This window comes from Pipistrellus kuhlii, unplaced genomic scaffold (genome assembly GCF_014108245.1).
Source record: "Pipistrellus kuhlii isolate mPipKuh1 unplaced genomic scaffold, mPipKuh1.p scaffold_m20_p_8, whole genome shotgun sequence".
In the NCBI taxonomy this organism is placed as follows: Eukaryota; Metazoa; Chordata; class Mammalia; order Chiroptera; family Vespertilionidae; genus Pipistrellus; species Pipistrellus kuhlii.
The window spans coordinates 37943965-37965916 of NW_023425584.1; the positions used below are offsets into that span (position 1 = coordinate 37943965).

The 21952-nt window shown below is 37.0% G+C and overlaps 1 protein-coding gene across 24 annotated transcripts in view; it reads left to right on the forward strand.

The window, feature by feature from the left end:
- LARP1B (La ribonucleoprotein 1B) overlaps positions 1 to 21952 on the forward strand; it is an 81988-nt gene that overhangs the window by 18756 nt on the left and 41280 nt on the right. For 22 of the 24 annotated variants that reach the window (XR_006740667.1, XR_006740666.1, XR_006740668.1 and 19 more), the window contains 3 exons: positions 3875 to 4019; positions 11630 to 11804; positions 17575 to 17747. Coding sequence is in view for 18 of the 24 variants with exons in the window: in XM_036424501.2 (XP_036280394.1) it covers positions 3875 to 4019; positions 11630 to 11804; positions 17575 to 17747 (493 nt within the window). In the remaining 6 variants the exon portion in view is untranslated. Of the gene's footprint in view, positions 1 to 3874; positions 4020 to 11629; positions 11805 to 12406; positions 13399 to 13946; positions 14026 to 17574; positions 17748 to 21952 lie in introns of those variants that run through there. The other 2 variants (XR_004985709.2, XM_036424518.2) reach the window with 2 other exon arrangements.

Below are 21952 nucleotides of genomic sequence, written 5' to 3' on the forward strand. Positions count from 1 at the left end.
TAGCAATTGATTTCAGAGTTCTAAGTTTCTGCTTCTTTAAGTTTTCATTCTTTGGGACAAATTAAATGAGAACTACCTTATTTTTAGTTGAGATTTCTTACTCTATCTAGTTCTCGTAAGAGTTGCTTTCTGAATACTGAAATTGGTTAGGAGAACATTAGCTTGTTCCGTTGTCTTTAAGAAAAAAAAAGTAGCTCCTCTTCATATTAGTGTAGTATAGGATGTTTTACTTATTTACATAGTGTTAATATAGTGGTGGAAAAAATGTTCCTAAGTGATTTACTTAACCAATCTATATTTAAGAAAGAAAATGGACCCTACTCTGTCACTAGAAAATAATTTATTCATCAGCAACATCATCTAGATATCTCCCTGTGGATTTGGTTGGTTTACAATATGAAGTAGCTTGTTTATTTTGGTCTTGCTTCTTCTGTTACAGTTAATGCAAACACTTTTTATGGACAAAGTTCTTGGCACTTGGCTATCAACTTCAAACTACTATTCCTATCTTTTTGTAACTCTTAGTTCCCAGATCCCTTCTGAGACCTGGCAGTGGACTTTTTTTTTTTTTTTTTTTTTTTTTAAATATATTTTATTGATTTTTTACAGAGAGGAAGGGAGAGAGATAGAGAGCTAGAAACGTCGATGAGAGAGAAACATCGACCAGCTGCCTCTTGCACACCCCCTACCGGGGATGTGCCCACAACCAATGTACATGCCCTTGCCCGGAATCGAACCTGGGACCCTTCAGTCCGCAGACCGTCGCTCTACCACTGAGCCAAACCGGCTTCGGCCTGGCAGTGGACTTTGTGTCTTTGAGGTTTCTCATACATAGTAGGCTCATTGATTAGGATTTACATTTTTCTCTCTAAGAAGTACTGAAAAACTTCTACTTGTGGAAAATTATGCTAAATGAATTTTAAATTAATAGGCTGAGCTGATTATGGAGTTTAAAGAATCATTTTAACTGAAGATATATATTAATTTTTTGTTTTTGATGTTAAGATATTTAAAATTCAAGATTTTCATTATTTTTAGCTGGGATAGTTCTTGGCATTCAGATATAGATATAACTATATGTATAAGAAGGTTCAAAAATATATGTTATATATGCTAGTGTGATTTATGAATTTCACAAAGTAATAGATTAAAAGGCATCTTAATGATTTAGAGACGTTTACACTAAAGAACAGTTTAAACTTCTAAATAAAATGCCTTAAATGATAGAAAATTTAGAAATTAAGAATATGTTTAGTGCTCAACACAAGCCAAGCACTGTGAAAGGGTTTTTGAAGTTTAACAAGAATAAAAATTTTTTTGAAGACTTAGATTATTTATCACTGTTGGAAGAGTACTGGATTTACTAAAGTTGCTGAAATGTCAGTATTTCACTGACACAGGGAGCTTTGCACTATGATAATTGGATAAATAAGCTATCTAATAAAGAGGTAATATGCAAATTGACCATCACTCCAACACACAAGATGGTCGCCCCCATGTGGTCAAAGATGGCTGCCCCATGTGGACACAAGATGGCTAGCAGGGGAGGGCATTTGGGAGGGACCAGGCCAGAAAGGAAGGGCAGTTGGGGGTGATCAGACCTGCAGGGGAGGGCAGTTGGGGAGACTGGCCAGCAGGGGAGGGCAGTTAGGGGCAATCAGGCCAGCAAGAGAGGGCAGTTAGGGGTGACCAGGTTGCAGGGGAGGGCAGTTAGGGGCAAGCAGGGGAGCAGTTAGACGTTGATCACATTGGCAGGGGATTTCTTAGGGGGTGATCAGGGTGGCAGGCAGAAGCAGTTAAGGGCAATCAGGCAGGCAGGCAGGCAGGGTAGGTGAGAGAGCAAGCAAGCAAGCAAGCAAGCAAGCAAGCAAGCGAGCAAGCGTTTGGGAGCCAGCAGTTCTGGATTGTGAGAGAGAAGTCAGACATCCCTTAAGGGGTCCCAGATTGGAGAGGGTGCAGGTTGGGCTGGAGAGGGTGAAGGAAGGCTGGGCTGAGGGACATATACATATCCCTTGCACGAATTTTATGCACTGGACCTCTAGTAAGAGTATAAAGAAACAACTTGGATAGTTACATTTTTAAAATAAGTTATTTTTTCCTCCAGCGAAAAGAAGGTCAAAGCTAGTTTTCGTTTATAGGTGATTTTTTAAAAATAAATTTTACTGATTTTACACAGAGAGGAATTGAGAGGGATAGAGAGTTAGAAACGTCAATGAGAGAGAAACATTGACCAGCTGCCTCTTGCACCCCCCCCCCCCCCCCCCCAGCCTCCACTGGGGATGTGCCTGCAACAAAGTATGTGCCCTTGACTAGAATCGAACCCGGGACCTTTCAGTCCGCAGTCCGACGCTCTATCCACTGAGCCAAACCAGTTTCGGCGAGGTGATTTTTTTATTCAAAGTTAGAATTTGATTTAAATACTTCAAGGATATCTTAGTCACCCAACCTTTCGCACAAATGTATGAGCTCCCAACTTTGCAAAGTCTCTAATTTGGGAACAGTATAGAATTATTAAGCTGCCAACCATATCATTATTGATATTATATATTTCTTTTGAATTCTACATTTTCCTCCATTTATTCTTTTGCTCTGTCTCTTACAATTCTATTCTTATTTTTCTATTCGGAGGAAGTAATTTAAACATGTTTCTCAAGTGCCATGCTAAATGTATTCATATTTGTATCCTGGAACTTGTAGTTATTGATTATACAGTTTGTTCACTCACATTTTTCTCTGTAGTTTCCTAGGAAAGATTAAGGTGTTTAAGCTTATTTTTATATCCTACTCTGCCCCCCAATGTACCTCCTGATGTCATAGGAATTCTTAGTTTTGTTATTTGCTGTTAAATCTTAATATCATTTATAATATTTATTTACCCATCAAAGAAAGGGGGAGATCTTGAATTGTTTAAAGATATAATTGTGTGTGTGCCTGTGCCCATGTAGGTACTAAGTTTTTCACTAATCAATGTACTTGATTTATAGGGTTCAGAGGTATTAAAACAATGTCAGTATCCTGGCAGTTTAGAAAATAGAACAAACTGTAATGTGCTCTGTAAAGTTGACAATTATTATTTCCCATATACCATTCTTCTCAGTGAAGGGAAAAAGTTGGAAGGCAGTCTGTTGACATGAATAGCTTTTGTTATTGGTGATTAAACAAAGCAAATAAAAATAGCTTTGTAGTGAAAAACTTCACCTAAGTGACTCATTTTAAAAATCAGTTATTGAACTTCTTAAGTAAAATGCTGATTAATTCTTTATATTTAGGTAAAGGTGATCTAAGTGTAAAGAATTAGTTTTAGTTTACTATTTAGAATTACTGTTAGTTTTTTGGAAGATAACTCTAGTATTCTAAATTTTTTCTACTCATTAACTCAGTAGGATTTTTTTTTTCTTTCAGTTACATGTAATAGTTTCAGGTGTACATTATAGTGGTTAAACAGTTATATACTTTACCTAGTGTTCCCCTGACATACCCAACTGGTGCAATACTCAATTATTAAAATATTATTCAGTATATTCCCTATGCTGTACTTTTATATCTCCATGACTTCCAGTTTTGTAACTACCAATTTGTACTACTCAATTCTTTCACCTCTTTTGCCAATTCCCTAAACCGCCTTCCCCTCTGGCAACCACCAGTCTATTCTCTGTACCTATGAGTCTATTTCTGTTTTGTTTATTTATGTTGTTCTTTAGATTCCACATTATAAGTACTATCATTTCACATATTTGCTCTGTGTTGTATTAAATCTATATAATGCTATTATAAATTAGGTTTTTATAAGCTGATAATATAAGCAATAGATATTTTTATTTGCTATTGAACAAATGGATGAAATTGTTATTTACTTCCTTGTTTTTCCTTTTAGTGAATATTACTTCAGTATAGAAAATTTGGAACGGGACTTCTTTCTTAGGAGAAAAATGGATGAGCAAGGTTTTTTGCCTATTTCCCTGATTGCTGGTTTCCACCGTGTTCAGGCTCTCACTACAAACCTTAATCTCATTTTAGAGGTAATTATACATTTGCAAAACAGAACAGTCTGCACTTTTTGTTTATGTTGCAAACCTAAAACTGCTCTAAAAAAATAAATTCTATCATAATTTTTAAGAGAAGAAACCCCCAAAACAATCTGTAGTTGCTTAAGGCTTTGGATGAAGCTCATGGTTTTTTTCTAATTTTATCAAGCTCAAATAAATTTCTAACCTTGGAGATCCCTGAAAGAATTACTAATGATGTTTCCTCCTGTATTTAAACTGATCCTTCAAACTTGAACATTATTGGCTTTTTTTGGCCCTAGTCATCTTCCAGTTTTAGTGTGTATTTCCATTTTTTATTAAATTTTTCATGTGGAATAGAAAGGCCTATTTAAAAAAAATCTTCTTGTCTGTCGCGTTCTAGAAATGCTTTCAACTTTTTTTTTTTTTTTTATTGCACAGTTCTATGAGCTTTCAGAGACTAACACCTTTGTGCCCTGGTGTAGCCAGTCCCTTTTCTTATACTTAGCGCAGGGAACTACTGATCTGATTTTTGTCAGTCTACTTTTGCTTTTTCCAGAATATCATATAAATAAGTTATATATCTTGTAGCCTTTTGCTTATTTCTTTCACTTAGCTTAGTGCTATTGAGGTAGATTCATCTTGTATCTATCAGTACTTTTTTTAAATACTGACTACTAATTCCATAGTACCATAGTTTAACAATTTACTTGATGATGGACATTTAGCATGTTTCTAGTTTTTAGATATTATAAACAAAGCATAAAAGTCTTTGTGTGGACATATATTTTCCTTTCTAGTGAATAAATATTGATGATTGTGATTGCTTGATTCTATTCTTGTTCTACTTTTTGTTCTCTTTATTTTCTTACTGAATTAACACCCCCCCCCCCCCAATAAGGAAAATTCCTTAATGATTCAAGATTCAAAGTGAAAACTTTCCTTTTCCTTCTCACCTTTCACCTGTAGTAAACTAGTTAAACTAACTTCCTTGTGACAGTCATGTTATTTCTTTTTTGTGTATCCCTCCTAAGATAGTTCATACTAGACTATATATACTGTTATATTGCCCTTTTTCAAACACAGCATGTTTTGTAAAAGCATTCATTTCCCCGGGTTTTTTTTTTTTTTTTTTTTTTTTAATTTTTCCTGCTTTCAACAGGCATAATTTATACAGTGTATATTAGGAATCATAAGATTACAAATTACTTTCTCTGTATATACCTGTGTAATTTCCACCTAGGTTAAGAAATGGAACTTATTCAACATTCTAGGAAATTCCTTGTGCCCCATCCTGTTCTCCTCAAAGGGAATTGCTTTTCGGAGCTCTCTCTCACCTGTCTTTTAAACTTCACATACTCAGTTATATGTACTATTTTATATATACCTGGCATTTGACCATCATTATTTCTTTTAGGTTTATCCATTGTTGGTATATAGCAGTTAAGTTTCTATTTTTGTGAAATACAATTTATTTTTTCATGCTTTTGTTGATAGACATTTGAGTTCTTTTCAGTTTGAGTCTGTTATGAGTCTCAGTGCACATATTTTTTGGATGGACAGCTCTACTTATTTTCCTGTGAAACTGATGGTTAACAGGAAATAAATGCTTAGCTTTTGAAGATACTGGTAACATTTTCCCATTACATATGTGCTGCTCTCTTATGTCTGGGTCTTTGCACATGTATAACATGTTAAACCAGTTAAAACTACCAGTATTGAGAGTTTGACTTGTTGCATGTTCTAGCTAACACCATTGGCAGTCTTTTCCCAAAACATTATTTTGTAAAACTTAAACTCATAAATTTTCATCAATGATGAGAGAGAATCATTGTTTGGCTGCCTCCTGCACATCCTCTGGGGCTCAAGCCCACATCCCAGGCACGAGCCCTTTTCTGGAATTGAACTCAGGACCCTTCAGTTTGCAGGCTGATGCTCTATATACTGAGCCAAACCAGATAGAGCTAGGTTTTTGGTTTATTTTTTGTTTTTTAATCAGAAATAAATACACTGTAAAATGCAGTGATCTTGGATTTTCAGTTTGAGTTTTGAAAATTGCATAAGCCTTGTCCAAATAAGATATAATCTGGTATTTAGTACTCTTGACAACTTCCTTAGTAACTCTTTCTAGTCACTCTTCCCCCACCTCTCCTATCCCAAACCAAACTACTTTTTTATTCTATTAACATTGATTGACTCTGCCTGTTGTTATGTAAATGGAGTTCTTCTGTCTCCTGCCTCTTTTATTTGTAGTTTTTTTAATATATATTTTTATTGATTTTGGAGAGGAAGGGAGAAGGAGAGAGAGACAGAAACATCAATGTTGAGAGAGAATCACTGATTGCTGCCTCCTACACGCCCATACTGGGGATCGAGCCTGCATCCCAAGCAGGTGCCCTTGACCGGAATCAAACAGGCCGCAGGCTGACACTCTCTCCACTGAGCCAAAGCAGATAGGGCTGTTTGTAGTTTTTAAAATTCATCCATGTTGCGAGATCTGGATACTGGGTACACTGGTTTGCTACTGGGATGTCATTGCTTATAGAGTGTTCAGTGGACAAAACTAGGAAAGTTTATGTCAGAAAAACAGATAATCACCAATTCAAACCCTTTACTATAATATTCTTATTTACTTTCATATTTCAGACTCCTCTTTCAGTGAGTATTCTTATTCCCATCAAAAGTTTGTTTTTTAAACAATATTTAATACTAATTTTAAAGTAATGTCCAGTTATGAAAAATAGAACATGAAGTAAGTATTATACTATTTTTAAGGGCATGCTATATAATAAAGAGCTAATACACAAATGGTTGTCACACCCTCTTGCTGGGGCTGGGGGATCTGGCGCCCCTCCCCCCCCCCCCCAAACTTTGCAGGGCTTGACGGGGTTGGGGCCCGCTGGGAGCGGTGTACATGGGTGAGCGCGGACTTGACTCTGGATCCAGCCGTGCACCCCAGACTCTGATATGGAGGGAGATTTTCATATATATTTTACTAAATTTTTTTTTTCTTTGACACTTTGATTATAGAGAAAGGGCAAATAGCAATATTAAAATATTTCCTCTAATTAATTCCCTTTTAATTGTGTTGCACCAATTTCATGTACCAGGCCACTAGTACAAATATAAAATTCTTAAAACGATACATGTATGTTCTTCAACTAAAATATAACTAAAAATTTAAAGTTAATAAATATGTACAATGAATTTTTATATTATATTTGTATTTTTCTTTATTTCTAAAAGCTGAATACCTTTAAATTTTAGTTAAAATTCTTATCAATAACACTTTAATTATTTTGAAGAAATTTTGTTTTAGTTTTTTTTTTTTTTTTTTTTTTTATAATATATTGATTTTTTACAGAGAGGAAGGAAGAGGGATAGAGAGTTAAACATCGATGAGAAACATTGACCAGCTGTCTCCTGCACGCCCCCTACTGGGGATGTGCCCGCAACCAACGTACATGCCCTAGGCTGGAATCGAACCCAGGACCCTTGAGTCCACAGGCCGATGCTCTATCCACTGAGCCAAACCGATTTCGGCTCTCCTGTTTTTTTTATATAGATTTTTTAAAATTTCTTTATTGGCTGAGACCGGTTTGGCTCAATGGGCAGAGCGTCAGCTTGGGGACTGACGGGTCCCGGGTTCGATTCCGGTCAAGGGCATGTACCTTGGTTGCGGGCATATCCCCAGTGGGGGGTGTGCAAGAGGCAGCTGATCGATGACTCTCTCTCATCGATGTTTCTAACTCTCTATCTCCCTTCCTCTCTGTACAAAATCAATAAAATATATTAAAAAAAAATTTCTTTATTGATTAAGGTATTATATATGTGTCCTTATTCTCCCATTACACCAGTTAATATTGTTCAGCAGATTTTTTTTTTAAATATATTTTATTGATTTTGTACAGAGAGGAAGGGAGAGAGATAGAGAGTTAGAAACATCGATGAGAGAGAGTCATCGATCAGCTGCCTCTTGCACACCCCCTACTGGGGATATGCCCACAACCAAGGTACATGCCCTTGACCGGAATCGAACCCGGGACCTTTCAGTCCCCAAGCTGACGCTCTATCCATTGAGCCAAACCGTTTTCGGCTGTTCATCAGATTTTTTAATTCCCTTGGTTTTTAGATTCACTTGTTGATATGTATTTGTTGTTCATAATTTTTATCTTTATTTTCTTCCTCTTCCTAAAGAACCCCCTTCAGCAATTCATATAATTCTGGTTTGGTAGTGATGAACTCCTTTAGTTTTTTTTTTTTTAGTGATGCTCTTTATCTGGCCTTCGATTCTAAGTGATAGCTTTGCTGGGTAGATTATTTTTGGCTGTAGGTTCTTGCTGTTCATCACCTTGAATATTTCTTGTCATTCCCGTCTGGCCTGCATGGTTTCTGTTGAGAAATCAGCTGACAATCGTATAGGTGCCCCTTTATAGGTAACTACCTTCTTTGCTCTTGCTGCTTTTAATATTTTCTCTTTGTCTTTTGCTCTTGGAATTTTAATCATGATGTGTCTTGGTGTGGTCTTCTTTGGACCTTTTGTTTGGGGTTCTGTGCACTTCCTGGACTTGTAGGTCTAATTCTTTCACCAGGTGGGGGAAGTTTTCTGTCACTATTTCTTTCAATATGTTTTTGGTATCTTGCTCTCTCTCTCTCCTTCTGGGTCCCCCATAATTCTGATGTTGGTTCACTTGAAGTTGTCCCAGAGGTTTCTTACACTATCTTCAACTTTCTGGATTTTCTTGTCTTCTTGCTTCTGCGGAGGAGTGTCCTCTGGCTCTTTGTGTTCCAAATCTTTGATTTGATTCTTGTGATCTTCCATTCTGTTTTTAGGACTCTGTATAATATTTTTTTATTTCAGACAATGTATTCTTTATTTCTAGTTGATCCCTTTTCATATCCTCATATGTCTCGCTTATTTTATCAGCCTTTTCTAGGAGATTCTTGAAAAACTTTATAAGCGTGGTTTTGAACTCTATATCCAGTCGCTTTTTGTCCTCCATTTCTTTCGCTTGTGATCTGTTTCCTTGTCTCGGCATTTTCGCAGCTTCCCCGAGTTGGTAGCCTTAAAAGTCTCTGTGTTCAGCTTGGATGGGTTCGGAGTTTTAGGGTGGAGCCAACAGCCTTGACTTCCGTCAGCCCTGCCCTATGAGGCTCCTGAGTCTCAGTGTTCTTCAGCGTCCTGGACTTGCTGCAAGCACCTCTGAGAGAAAGGTGCCCTTGAGTTTCGCCTGCTACCAAACAGTCTAGGCCAGGAGTCGGCAACCTTTAAGACATAAAGAGCCACTTGGACCTGTTTTTGAAGGAAAAAAAACACCTGGGAGCCGCAAAACCATTGCGACATTTAAAACAAATATAGCACTGCATATATTGTTTCTTACCTTAATGCTATATACCGGATCGTGCAGAAAAAGGATTTTTTCACTTAATAAAAAGAGCCGCAGGTTGCCGACACCTGGTCTAGGCTCTCCCCCAATGAGCCGGGAACTGGGGTTCAGTTCAGTTGTAAGTGGGGTTGGAATTGGCGTTCAGAGCAGTCTGGAGCTTTTGTCTCCTTCTCGTTAGGGCAATCTGCAGCACAGTCAACACTGTTCTCTGCGCACAATGTGCGCGCCTCTGGGACTGCTTTTCACCGCTCCCCTGAGGTTCCTCCTTACAGCCCAGTCTCTCTCCTGATGTGTCTCTCCCAGAACTGGGGTTCAGTGCTGTCGGAACTGGAGTTCAGCACAGTCCAGAGCTTTTATCTCCTTCCCACTAGGGAACGCCAGCCAGGCACTCAACCTCCCCCCTCCTCTGGCTCCTTTCCGCGTGCACAACGTGTCTCCGTACCTTAGGCTTTTACAGCTCCTCTGATTTTCCTTCTGGTTTTCTATTTCCTTCTAGTTGTAGAATTTCCAGTCAGTCGACTTTCCTGTAGTTCTGGGTAATGTCCATTTTATATTTTAGTTGTATTTTATTGAAATTGTTGTGTGAGGCTGCAGTTATGTGTTTACCTATGCCGCCATCTTGGTTTCTCTCCTGTTGATTTTTTGATGATAGCCAATGTGACAGGTGTGAGATGGTACCGCATTGTCAAAATTTTTTTTTAATGTTAATCTCTTTTTTTTTCTTTAAATATATTTTATTCATTTTTTTACAGAGAGGGAGAGGGATAGAAAGTTAGAAACATCGATGACAGAGAAACATCGATCAGCTGCCTCCTGCACACTCCTTACTGGGTATGTGCCAGCAACCAAGGTACCTGTCCTTGACCAGAATTGAACCTGGGACCCTTGAGTCCGCAGGCCGAGGCTATATTCACTGAGCCAAACTGATTATGTCCGCATTGTCATTTTGATTTGCATCTTTCCGATGATTAGTGACTTTGAGCAGGTTTTCATATCTCTTGGCCTTCCTTCTATCTTCTTTTGAAAAGTATTAATTTAGGTCAGTTGCCCATTTTTATATTGGGTTATCTTCCTTTTGTTAAGTTGTATGAGTTCTCTGTAAATGTTAGAGATTAAACCCTTATCGTTATGTTCTAGTTTTATTTTATCCTTAAATTATAGCACATTTATTTTTGAGAAACCCCATAGCCTAGTGGCTAAGATTTTTACTGGTCAACAGATAAATGATTTGAGTCCTGTTATTAACTCACAATAAATCTGTGCCCTTTTTGCCCTATCTGGTTTGGCTAAGTAGATAGTGTTGGCCTGGGAACTGAAGGGTCAATGGCATATGCCTGGGTTGTGGCTTAATCCCCAGTAGGGGGCATCCAGGAGGCAGGCAATCAGTGGTTCTCTCTCATCATTGATGTTTCTCTCTCTCTCTTCCCTTCCCTCTCTGAAATCAATACAAAAATATATATTTAAAAATCTGTGCACTTTATCAACTTAACTGTAGTCTCCCCTTTTTTTCTGGGGATATGATCCAAGACCCCTAGTGGATGCCTGAAACTGCAGATAGTACAGAACCATGTGTATTGTATGTGCTAAATTTTTTCATATCCATCTTACCTTTTCACTTGAAGCACTTTATATAGTTTCTCTTGGTATATTCAAATTGCCAGCATCACTACTCTTGTGCTTTGGGGCAATTATTAAGGAAAATAAAGATGACATGCCACAAGCACTGTGTTACTGTGACAGTTAATACCCTTTTCCCCCGAAACTAAGACAGTGTCTTATATTAATTTTTTCTCCCAAAGTTGCGCTAGGTCTTATTTTCAGGGGATGTCTTATCTTTCCATGCACTAGGTCTTATTTTCGGAGGATGTCTTATTTTTGGGGAAACACGGTAGTAGCAGATAGCTACTAAGTAATTAATAGGGTGCTTATGCTAACAAAGGGACAGTTCTCTCCTGGTGTGAGATTTCATCATGCTATTCAGAATAGAGTGTGTAGTTTAAAGTTTATGTGTTTATTTCTGGAATTTTTCATTTACTGTTTTGGACCAGAGGTAACTAAAACTGTGGAAAGTGAAATTTCAGACAAAGGAGGACTGTTGTACTTTATTTCTTTGAGCTTTAGTGTCCTCACCTATCAATTTGGAGTAATTTAAAAAATTTTTAGGTTATTGGAAATAAGTATGTACAATTAAAATTTTTGAATGAAAGTTCTTTAATTGATCAAAATTCCTATTTATAGGCACTGAAAGATAGCACAGAAGTGGAAATTGTGGATGAGAAAATGAGAAAAAAGATAGAACCAGAAAAATGGCCAATTCCGGGCCCTCCTCCACGTAGGTTGCCACAAACAGACTTCTCTCAACTGATTGACTGCCCAGAGTTTGTACCAGGCCAAGCCTTTTATTCACATGCAGGTAACAGCTTTTCTTCTACAGCGAACAGCATAACACTGGGCTTTTTGATGCAATTTGCCTATCTTTTTAAAGCTTATTTAGCTTCAGTAGGAAAATTGAAGATAACTAAATGACTCTGGTGCTTCAAATTCTACTCATAATTGTCTCCCACACAGAGCTATAAATTAATATGATTTTAAGAATTATGAGTGAAACTCTGCTCTATCTTAAATTATTTGTGTACTTTGTTATGTGGAGTTTGTACTTATCTTTCCTTAATTTTGCTAAATAATTATAGATATATTGTGCCAGTTTTCCTTTTGTAAACTCTGAATAGTCCAGTAGGATTCCAGAATCTAAGTCTCATACCCAAGAGTGGGGAAGACTTTATTTAATTTTCTTACCAATGTATTTCAACCTTGTCTAGAAAAGATGAGATGACCTATCTATATTCTAATGCATAATTGGGATTCTCTTATGAAGTTAATACAGTTATTGATTAAAGAATTGCAGGTACTTAGAATTTCCAAAAACTGCTTTAATGTTAAGATTTTTTTTTTTCCTGGATCATTTTTAAGACATTCCCTCTTGGGAAAAAATATGTGTGCTTAAACTTTTTTCAGTCAGGGTGATGATCTACTGATGCTCTTGGATGTCATTTGATCGGAATATGCAGAGGAAGGAATAGGTGACTCACTGAAATATCATTATAAATATTGGAACAAATCGTGCTGCAGAAATGAAAGCGACCAGAGTTACTTCTTTGCAAGAATGTCTACTCCCAACTCCTTGTGGAGGATGTTGGGGCAACACTACAGTGGAGATAAACACCTATGTGATGATGATGATGATGATGAGAGACAGACCAGAGGACTGCTGTTGTTTTTATACGAGCTGCCCATTTGTGTATAAATAACCTGGGCTGTATGTGCTACCTTTTATTCACGGTGGGAAAGTTAATTTTCATTTTGGAAATATTACAAGATTCTGTCTTTTCCTTTTAGACTTATGTACTTGTGTCCAGATCAATAAAGTAGAAATAGAGAGGCTTCAGTGGCATTTTCCAGATTGTTAGGTTCTTTGCTATTTAATTTGCCCCTCTTTTATAGTGTACTGTAATCTCACATGTTGTCATATTTTACATGGACTTTAAGATTTATTGATGTGAATACTAAGGAATAAGAAATTTAAGAAATGAAAGTATTTTTTTCACTCTTTAAAATTTATTTTTTATACACTAGTGTGAGGCACCTGCCATCAAAAAAGCACTGATGGATAGTCTCACAGATAATTTTATTTATTGTTTCTTTGATTGTCAGCCCTCTGTGCCTCTAAACCTAGAAAGCAACTTGGGCAAGTGTTTTAAAATTTAAAGAAACATTTTTAAGGTTTTTAAAATAAAGATATACTGTCTGTATAAGTTAGATTAATATATTGTGTAAATGTGGGGTCCAAGATGACATTTTTAACCTGCTCATGAACAGGCATTAGTTGAGTTAGATAAAATAGAAAACACTTCTTCCACAGAGTAGCTAAGATAGGTTAGTCAAGTTGGTGATGCCTGTTCATAAGCAATTTATGCATTATTAATAAAATTACAGGAATAAAATCACAATGTCTGGTAAATTTTTGTGTTTTTTTAATATACTCATTTACATGCACACATACACTGCCTAAAACCAGTCAGTGTACACTAAAAATGTTTTTAAAATTTAGGTTCTTTAATATATATATATCAGAAACCAGGTGGATAATGAAGGTATTATAAAAAAATGGAATGTGTTTTGAGTTATGCTGATTCACTTTAAATCATAGGAATAATCACGTAAATTCAGTCTTTTCCTGTGACTGCCCAAATTTCTGACCTTAATAATTCTCCTCTGATAGAAAGCCTTAGTTTCCTAAATTCAGTCAAGAGTACTGCCACCAAAAATTTGAAATGGGAATAAAGGATAGGAAATTTAGATTGTGTTTATCTATATACCCATGCATAGAGAAAAATAGTGAAACTTTTACCTAAACCCTTTTCTCTCAAGTCAGAAGACCTTAAGTTTCAAAAGCATAACCCATGATAATATATTTTCTAAGGGATTTGTGTGGTAAAATATTAAAAACGTTTGGTCCTTTTCACAAAATAAAATTTCTATTTTTTCCTTTATGGAGCTTGAATTGTCTAACATGGATTGACCTTTGTGCTGAACAGAGGACCTTAATGCACCAGAAAAGGTTGATAATGGGAATGGTAAGGTGTTCTAAAATTTAGGTTTTGCAGATATAGTATTGCACTATCAATAGTGAATGAATTTCATTCACCAAAATTGAGAGGTCAGATATCTGACAATCTTTTGTTGTTTTTTGTTTGTTTTTATTTGGCTTTAAAAAATATAAGATTTTCCCTAATGATTGCTAACCTGTGGGATTTTTTTAAGTTGATCTGTAGAAGTGTTCTTAAATGTGCCACACATAAGGCATGTAATCATTTTTAAAGCAATCTTTGTAATTCCTCAGTGCTGTGATTCATGGTGGATAAAAAAAGTAATGATAGCCTGGTCATTGTGCTGTGGTTGAGTGTCAACCCATTAGCCAGGAGGTCAAGGTTTTATTGCCTGTAAGGGCACATGCCGGAACTGTAGGCTTGACCCCCAGTAGAAGGTGTGCAGGAGGCAGCTGATCACTGATTCTCATTATTTCTCTCTCTCAGAAATCAATAAAAAAAATTTAAAAAAAGTCATGACAGGTAAATATAATGGAATATATACAGCAAGGCAAAAGTAGGTTTACAGTTGTTCGTGTGAAAAATAAAATAATGTAATAGATATAAACTCACAACTGTAAACCTGCTTTTCCCCACCCTGTATATGATGATTTATCTTCTTAAGTCATATGGACAATTTTCAGTTACTGAAAACTGCAACAATACTTTTTATTTCTGTTGAGTTTTTAAAAACTAGAAACCATAAATGGCAAAGTATACATCTAATTTTTTGTCTAAGTTTAGTTTCAAGTAATCCAAGCCATATTCAAATTCAATTGGTCTTGGGAAGTTTAGTGCTTTACTATTAACCGTTAAAATTTTCACACATGTTGAAATCTTTTCATTGTAAAAACAATCACACAAAGCATATGTACCCTTTAAAAGCTAAAATTTTCTTGCCCTACCCAATTTCTTTGGCATTTTAATGTCATTTAATTTATAAGCACATGTGCTGAGAACATAGTAAAACACTTCATCATAGAAACATTCAAGCTTAAAGAACATTTAAAGATGGTTATGTAATAAGCGTAAATAGTAGTTTAAATATCTATGTTAAAAATAGTTGCAACTGATTTTCCTAATAGGTTCATAATGGTTACTTAATTGTCACACACATTCTAGTATGGTAGTTCTGTGTCTGCTTTCAAAGCTTTATTCACTCTATGAACATAGAAGATTCATAATATTAGAAATAGGGTTCTCTATAACTTGAACAGTATGGACAGCCCGAAACTAGTATTTTCCTCGTGCTACTTTTGTGGATCATGTGAGAAGATATATACCATTTATTAAGGAAGTTAGCATCAATATTCAATGGAAATATATTTACCATCCCAGCTGGATTGGCTCAGTGGATGAGTGACAGCCTGTGGACTGAAGGGTCCTGAATTCTATTAACCCTTCGCACTCCGAACCATTCTGGACATTGGCTACCAGCTACTCGACGCTACTTTGCGGCGGACACGTGCGTTGAATTAACTCAATTCCCCGTAATCACTAATAAACTGCGATGTCCCCCCTCTTAGGGGACATCGGAGTGCAAAGGGTTAATGTATCTATGTCTCCAAAGCTGCCTTTTCTCACTAAAGTGAGGTAAAGCAGAACAGACTAGGCTCATATCCCATCCCTTGTTTCACGTCCCCAGCTTTAATAAACATCCTCTACCTGAAACCAGTTTGGCTCAATGGATAGAGCGTAGGTCTGTGGACCGAAAGGTCCTAGGTTCGATTCTATTCAAGGGCATATACATTGGTTGCGGGCACATCCCCAGTAGGGGGTAAGAGGCAGCTGGTTGATGTTTCTAGTTCTCCCTTTCTCTGTAAAAAATCAATGAAATATATTAAAAAAATAATAAAAAAATAAAATAAACATCCTCTAAAATAAAAAAACCCCACAACAACAATAATTAAATACAGCATATTAGCACAAAAATTACGGATTTTTTTGTACCATGTCTTTGAAATCTGGTACATGTTTTATACTTATCCTGAGCACATTTTAGGACTAGTCATCTTTCAAGTGCACAATAGCTTCATATGACTAGTGGCTGCTATTGAACAATGCAGTTTAGAGCATTTTTTAAAATATAAAATATATTTTTAAAGTAATATAGTAATCTGTTGGTTCTTGGAACTAGCTATTTGTCCAAAAAGATTAACTTATCTGATTGTAGTATGTAGTAGATGAAATTAAAATTTTAGAATATTCTTCTCAAACTCAGATTCCTGGAATGTGCCTTTGAATTTTAATTTAGCAAATAAAGTGAAAATTGTTCATTATATTAGTTTTCTCTATGTAATATATTCAATTTTGCAGAATTTCTAAGGAATTGGCTTTTGAGGAGTAATTGCTGTTTTGAATTCTGCAATATAAATTTGTTTTTAAAACACTTTTTTGTCCAAAGCAAGTTTGCATTGCATTATAACTTAAGTAGTCCTTGACTTTTAGAAAAGGAATTTATGAAGGACTCAATTTGGATTTTACTTTGAGTATACTTTGATTTTAAAAAATAAAAGAGTGTGGAGAAAGGCATTTTTAATTCCAACAGTTATAAAGTGATTTAAATGTTACTGCCAGGGCAGTGCACTTTAATGATATGACATTCTACTTTTTTTTTTAAATAGCGGTTACTTTTTTTTTTTTAATATATTTTTTATTGATTTTTCACAGAGAGGAAGAGAGAGGGATAGAGAGTTAGAAACATCGATGAGAGAGAATCATCGATCAGCTGCCTCTTGCACACCCCCTACTGGGGATATGCCCGCAACCACGGTACATGCCCTTGACCGGAATCAAACCCGGGACCTTTCAGTCCGCAGGCCGACACTCTATCCACTGAGCCAAACCAGTCCCGGTGACATTCTACTTTTTATTCAGTACTAGTAGCCCTGCGCACGAATGTGGGTGCCAGTAGCTCTCTTCTACCCTCCTGTAGCTCCCCCCCGCCCCGCCCTTTAGTTCTCCACTGCCCACTTGTAGTTCACTACCCTACCCTCCTGCACATCCATGATCCAGTAGTTAAGCCTCAAGGCGTAACAGATAATTAGCATATTCCTATATAATAGGTAAACAGATAATTTATTATGTAGGTAAACCTTGTTAAGCAAAGGAAATATGCAAAGTGTTTGAGTAACGGCTGTGTTAGTATAAAACCTAGCAGAACAACGTAGGACTGGTTTTTGCCCACAATAAGTAGTTTAACTGGCTTAATAGCTTTCAGATTTCATAATTTCATTATGATTAATTTTAATATAAGATTTTACAGAGAATTGTTTCCCAAATATATGTACTGTCAGATATTCTTGAAGTTTTAATGAATTTGGATTTTGTAAGGTTTGGTGACATTGCACTTATTACTCATTGGTTTCACTTGACTGCATCTTACAAACTCTTCAGGTTTGAAAATCATTGAAAAGATTATAATTGAGATTGACTTATCATGCTGTATGAAAAAAATCAACCCCAAGGAAAAAAATGAAATGTTTCATAAGTAATAAAACTATTATTTTTAACTACTGAACTAACTTAAAATTTTAGAGTCTGCCCCCAATTCTCCAAGAATTGGAAGTCCACTGAACCCAAAGAAAAGTACTGAAACAAGTAATCTCCAAGCAATGACTAGAGTTTTGTCTACCAGTTTGCCTGACTTGGACTCAGAACCTTGGATAGAAGAAAAAAAGAGACATCGTTCATCCCCAGTGAAACTGAATGTAAGTTGTTATAAACCAAGTGAACTGTGATAAATTTTATGTCATACACCCACGCACACACACACATTAGGAAACATTTTTAGAAATTGTAAAAATTGGAGGCCAGTTTAGCTGAATGAATAGAGCGTCGGCTTGGGGACTGAAAGGTCCCAGGTTCGATTCCGGTCAAGGGCATGTACCTTGGTTGCAGGAATATCCCCAATAGGGGGTGTGCAAGAGGCAGCTGATTGATGACTCTCATCAATGTTTCTAACTATCTCTCTCCTTTCCTCTCTGTACAAAATCAATAAAACATATATTAAAAAAAAAAAAGAAATTGTAAAAATTGGAACCATTGGTCTTCAGTAAAAACTTGTGGGTTACTCATTAGCTGAAAATAAATTATGTGGCATCAGCTTTTAAAATTTATCTTTTCTGCCGAAACCGGTTTGGCTCAGTGGATAGAGCATCAGCCTGCAGACTGAAAGGTCCCAGGTTCGATTCTGGTCAAGGGCATGTACCTTGGTTGTGGGCACATCCCCAGTAGGGGGTGTGCAGGAGGCACTGATAGATGTTTCTCTCTCATCGATGTTTCTATCTCCCTCTCTGTAAAAAATCAATAAAATATATATTTTTAAAAATAAAATTTATCTTTTCTGGATAAGATTTCACTTTTTTACTTGTGACTAATTTAAATTTTAATACTTCCATTTTTAAAAGCTGACAATCTAGATTTTTTTTAACAATATAAATTTTTAATTTTATAACCTTATTATATTATTTGTAACCGTGTAAATTATTTTTAAAGTTTGTATACAAATAACTACTTTTAAAGGGTAAATAACAGAATTTTTTATGTTTTGGTGATGCACAATAGGAAAGGGAAAGATAGTTGATTTCTTGGTGGGAGTGAGATGGGTACGGTTAGGAAACAATAGTAGTACTGTATTTTTGGTGGCTGGATGCATGACCTCTCCAAAGTGATAAAAATTGCTGTGATCTAAACCACAAATAAAAATGTTCAAATAACACTGGGGGAATCTGAATAAGATTGATAAGTTATGTCAATGGGTATCTTGTTTCTGATATTGTACTGGATAAAGAATAATTGAGATCTCTGTTTCTTATAACTATGTGAATGTGCATACATTTATCTTGAAGTAAAAAATTTACTAAAAATAAACTTGTAAACAGTGCCATTAAATTATTTGAATAGTGAAAATAAGCTCTATAAGGAAAATGTCACTAAAAATAATTGGGCACAGATGTAAAAAGGATAAGAAAGCTATCATATTGAAAGTTATTATAAACAGCTCTCTTTATTTTTTTTGAATTTAATAACTCGTTATTGTTCAGATTATTACAATTATTCCTCTTTTTTCCCTCCATAGCTCCCCTCCACCAGGTTCCTACCCCACCTTCTGCCCTTACCCCCCACCCCTCATTGTCCTCATCCATAGGTGTATGATTTTTGTTCAGTCTCTTCCCACACTCCCCACTCCCCCTTTCCCCTAGAATCATCAGTCCACTCCCTTTCTATACCCCTGATTCTATTATGTTTACCAGTAATACTGTTCATCAGATTTTTTATTCCCTTGGTTTTTAGATTCACTTATTGATAGTTACATATTTGTTGTTCATAGTTTTTATCTTTATCTTCTTCCTCTTAAAGAATACCTTTCAGCATTTCATATAATTCTGGTTTGGCAGTGATGAACTCCTTTAGCTTCTTTTTATTAGTGAAGCTCTTTATCTGGCCTTTGATTCTGAGTGATAGATTTGCTAGGTAGAGTAATCTTGATTTTAGGTTCTTGCTATTCATCACCTTGAATATTTCTTGCCACTCCCTTCTGCATAGTTTCTGTTGAGAAATCAGCTGACAATCGTATGGGTGCTCCCTTATAGGTAACTACCTGCTTTTCTCTTGCTGCTTTTAATATTCTCTCTTTGTCTTTTGCTCTTGGCATTTTAATTATGATGTGTCTTGGTGTGGTCCTCTTTGGATTCCTTTTATTTGGATTCTCTGCTCTTCCTGGACTTGTAAGTCTACTTCTTTCACCAGGTGGGGTAACTTTTCTGTCACTATTTCTTCAAATAGGCTTTCAGTATCTTTCTCTCTTCTTCTGGGACCCCCATAATTCTGATGTTGGTACGCTTGAAGTTTTCCCAGAGGCTTCTTACACTATCTTCAACTTTTTGTATTCTGTTTGCTTTTTACTTTTCTGGAGGAGTGTTTTTTTGCTTCTTGGTATTCCAAATCTTTGACTTGATCCTTGGTATCCTCCAATCTGCTTTTAGGTCTCTGTATAATATATTTTTATTATAGTCAGTATGCTTAATTTCTAGTTGATCCCTGTTAAAGGTTTTTTTGTGTTTTGTTTTATTTATTTATTTATTTATTTTAAATGTATATTTTATTGATTTTTTACAGAGAGGAAGAGAGAGAGATAGAGAGTTAGAAACATCGATGAGAGAAAATCATCGATCAGCTGCCTCTTGCACACCCCCTATTAGGGATGTGCCTGCAACCAAGGTACATGCCCTTGACTGGATTCAATCCTGGGACCTTTCAGTCTGTAGGCCGACGCTCTACCACTGAGCCAAACCGGTTTCGGCTGATCCCTGTTCATATCCTCAAGAGTCTTGTTTAATTTATCAGCCTTTTCTAGGAAATTCTTGAAAAACCTTATAACTGTAGTTTTGAACTCTAGCCTTTTGCTTTCCTCCATTTCCTTCATTTGAGGCCTGCTGCCTCTTTGTCTCCCCATTTTAGCTACTTCCCTGAGTTGATGGAGTGTCTTTGTGTGCTTGGTGTCCTAGCAGGGCCCAGTAGCTCAGCCTCCCTAGTTACCTGTGGTGGACCCTCTTGGTGCAGCCCTTTGTGGACTGTGTAGTCTTGTTGTAGTTAAGCCTTGCTTGTTGTTGGTACCACTGGGGGAGAGTTGATCTCCAAGCCAAATGGCTGTGAGGATCAACAGTGTCTTCGCTAGGAGGGCTTCTGTTCTCAGCTTGGATGGGGCGGAGTCTCAGAGTCATTCAGATAAGCTTTGGTTTCCTGTCAGCCCCACCCTAAGAGGGTCCTGTTCTCAGAGTCCCGCGACAATGGCTGCTGGCCTCTCGCACCTCTTGAGAGAAGGCTGCTCTAGAGCTTCACCCGCTGCCAGACAGTCCAATTTCTCTCCGACCGGAGCTGGCTATTAGTGCAGTTGGGAAGTTTTGTTTTACTCCTGAATGAGCGCTAGCCACTGGGAGGGCTTCTGTGCTCAGCTTGGATGGGGTGAAGTCTCAGGGTGGCGCAGACAAACTTTGGTTTCCCATCGGTCCCACCCTAAGTGGATCCTGTTCTCAGAGTCCTGCGGCAATGGCTGCTGGCCGTGTGCGCCTCTGAGAGAAGTTGCTCTTGAGTTTCGCCTGCTGCCAGACAGTCCTATTTCTCCCCAACTGAGCTGTATATCAGTGCAATCAGGAGATTTTGTTTTCCTCCCCAACAAGAAAGCTAGCTACGCATTAGCTGACCACCCTCTCTGCTTGCTGCGAGTAAGCCAGCAGCATATTCAGCCACCCGCCCTTTCTGTGCACATGGATCTCCGCACCTCCACAGCTCCTGAAGCTCAGTGTCCTTTTGTCTTTTTTTCTAGTTGGTAGAGCTTCCTCTCAGCCAGCTTTCTGTGGTTCTGGACAATGTCTGCTCTGTTTTCCAGTTGTAATTTTAAAATTGTTGTGGTAGGCTACATTGAGGTATTTACCTTATGCTGCCATCTTGGTTTCTCTGAACAGCTCTCTCTTTTTAAAAAAAAATATATATATATTTTCTTGGTTTTTTTTACAGAGAGGAAGGGAGAGAGAGATAGAGAGCTAGAAACGTTGATGAGAGAGAAACATCGACCAGCTGTCTCTTGCACACCTCCTACCGGGGATGTGCCTGTAACGAATGTACATGCCCTTGACCGGAATCGAACCTGGGACCTTTCAGTCCACAAACCGACGCTCCACCACTGAGCCAAACCGGTTTTGGCTGAACAGCTCTCTTTATCCCTAAAATCAAAGCATGAAGAAAGGAAACATGTAGGATTTAAGAATGGTTCTTCTCTGTTGAACCTGGAGGTATTGATATTTTTGCCTCACTAAAGGGCATTAGGCAGTTGTCTGGAGACATTTTTGGTGGTTACAACTGGGGAAGTGCTGCTGCATCTTATGAGTGGAGGCCAGGGAAGCTGTTAAACATC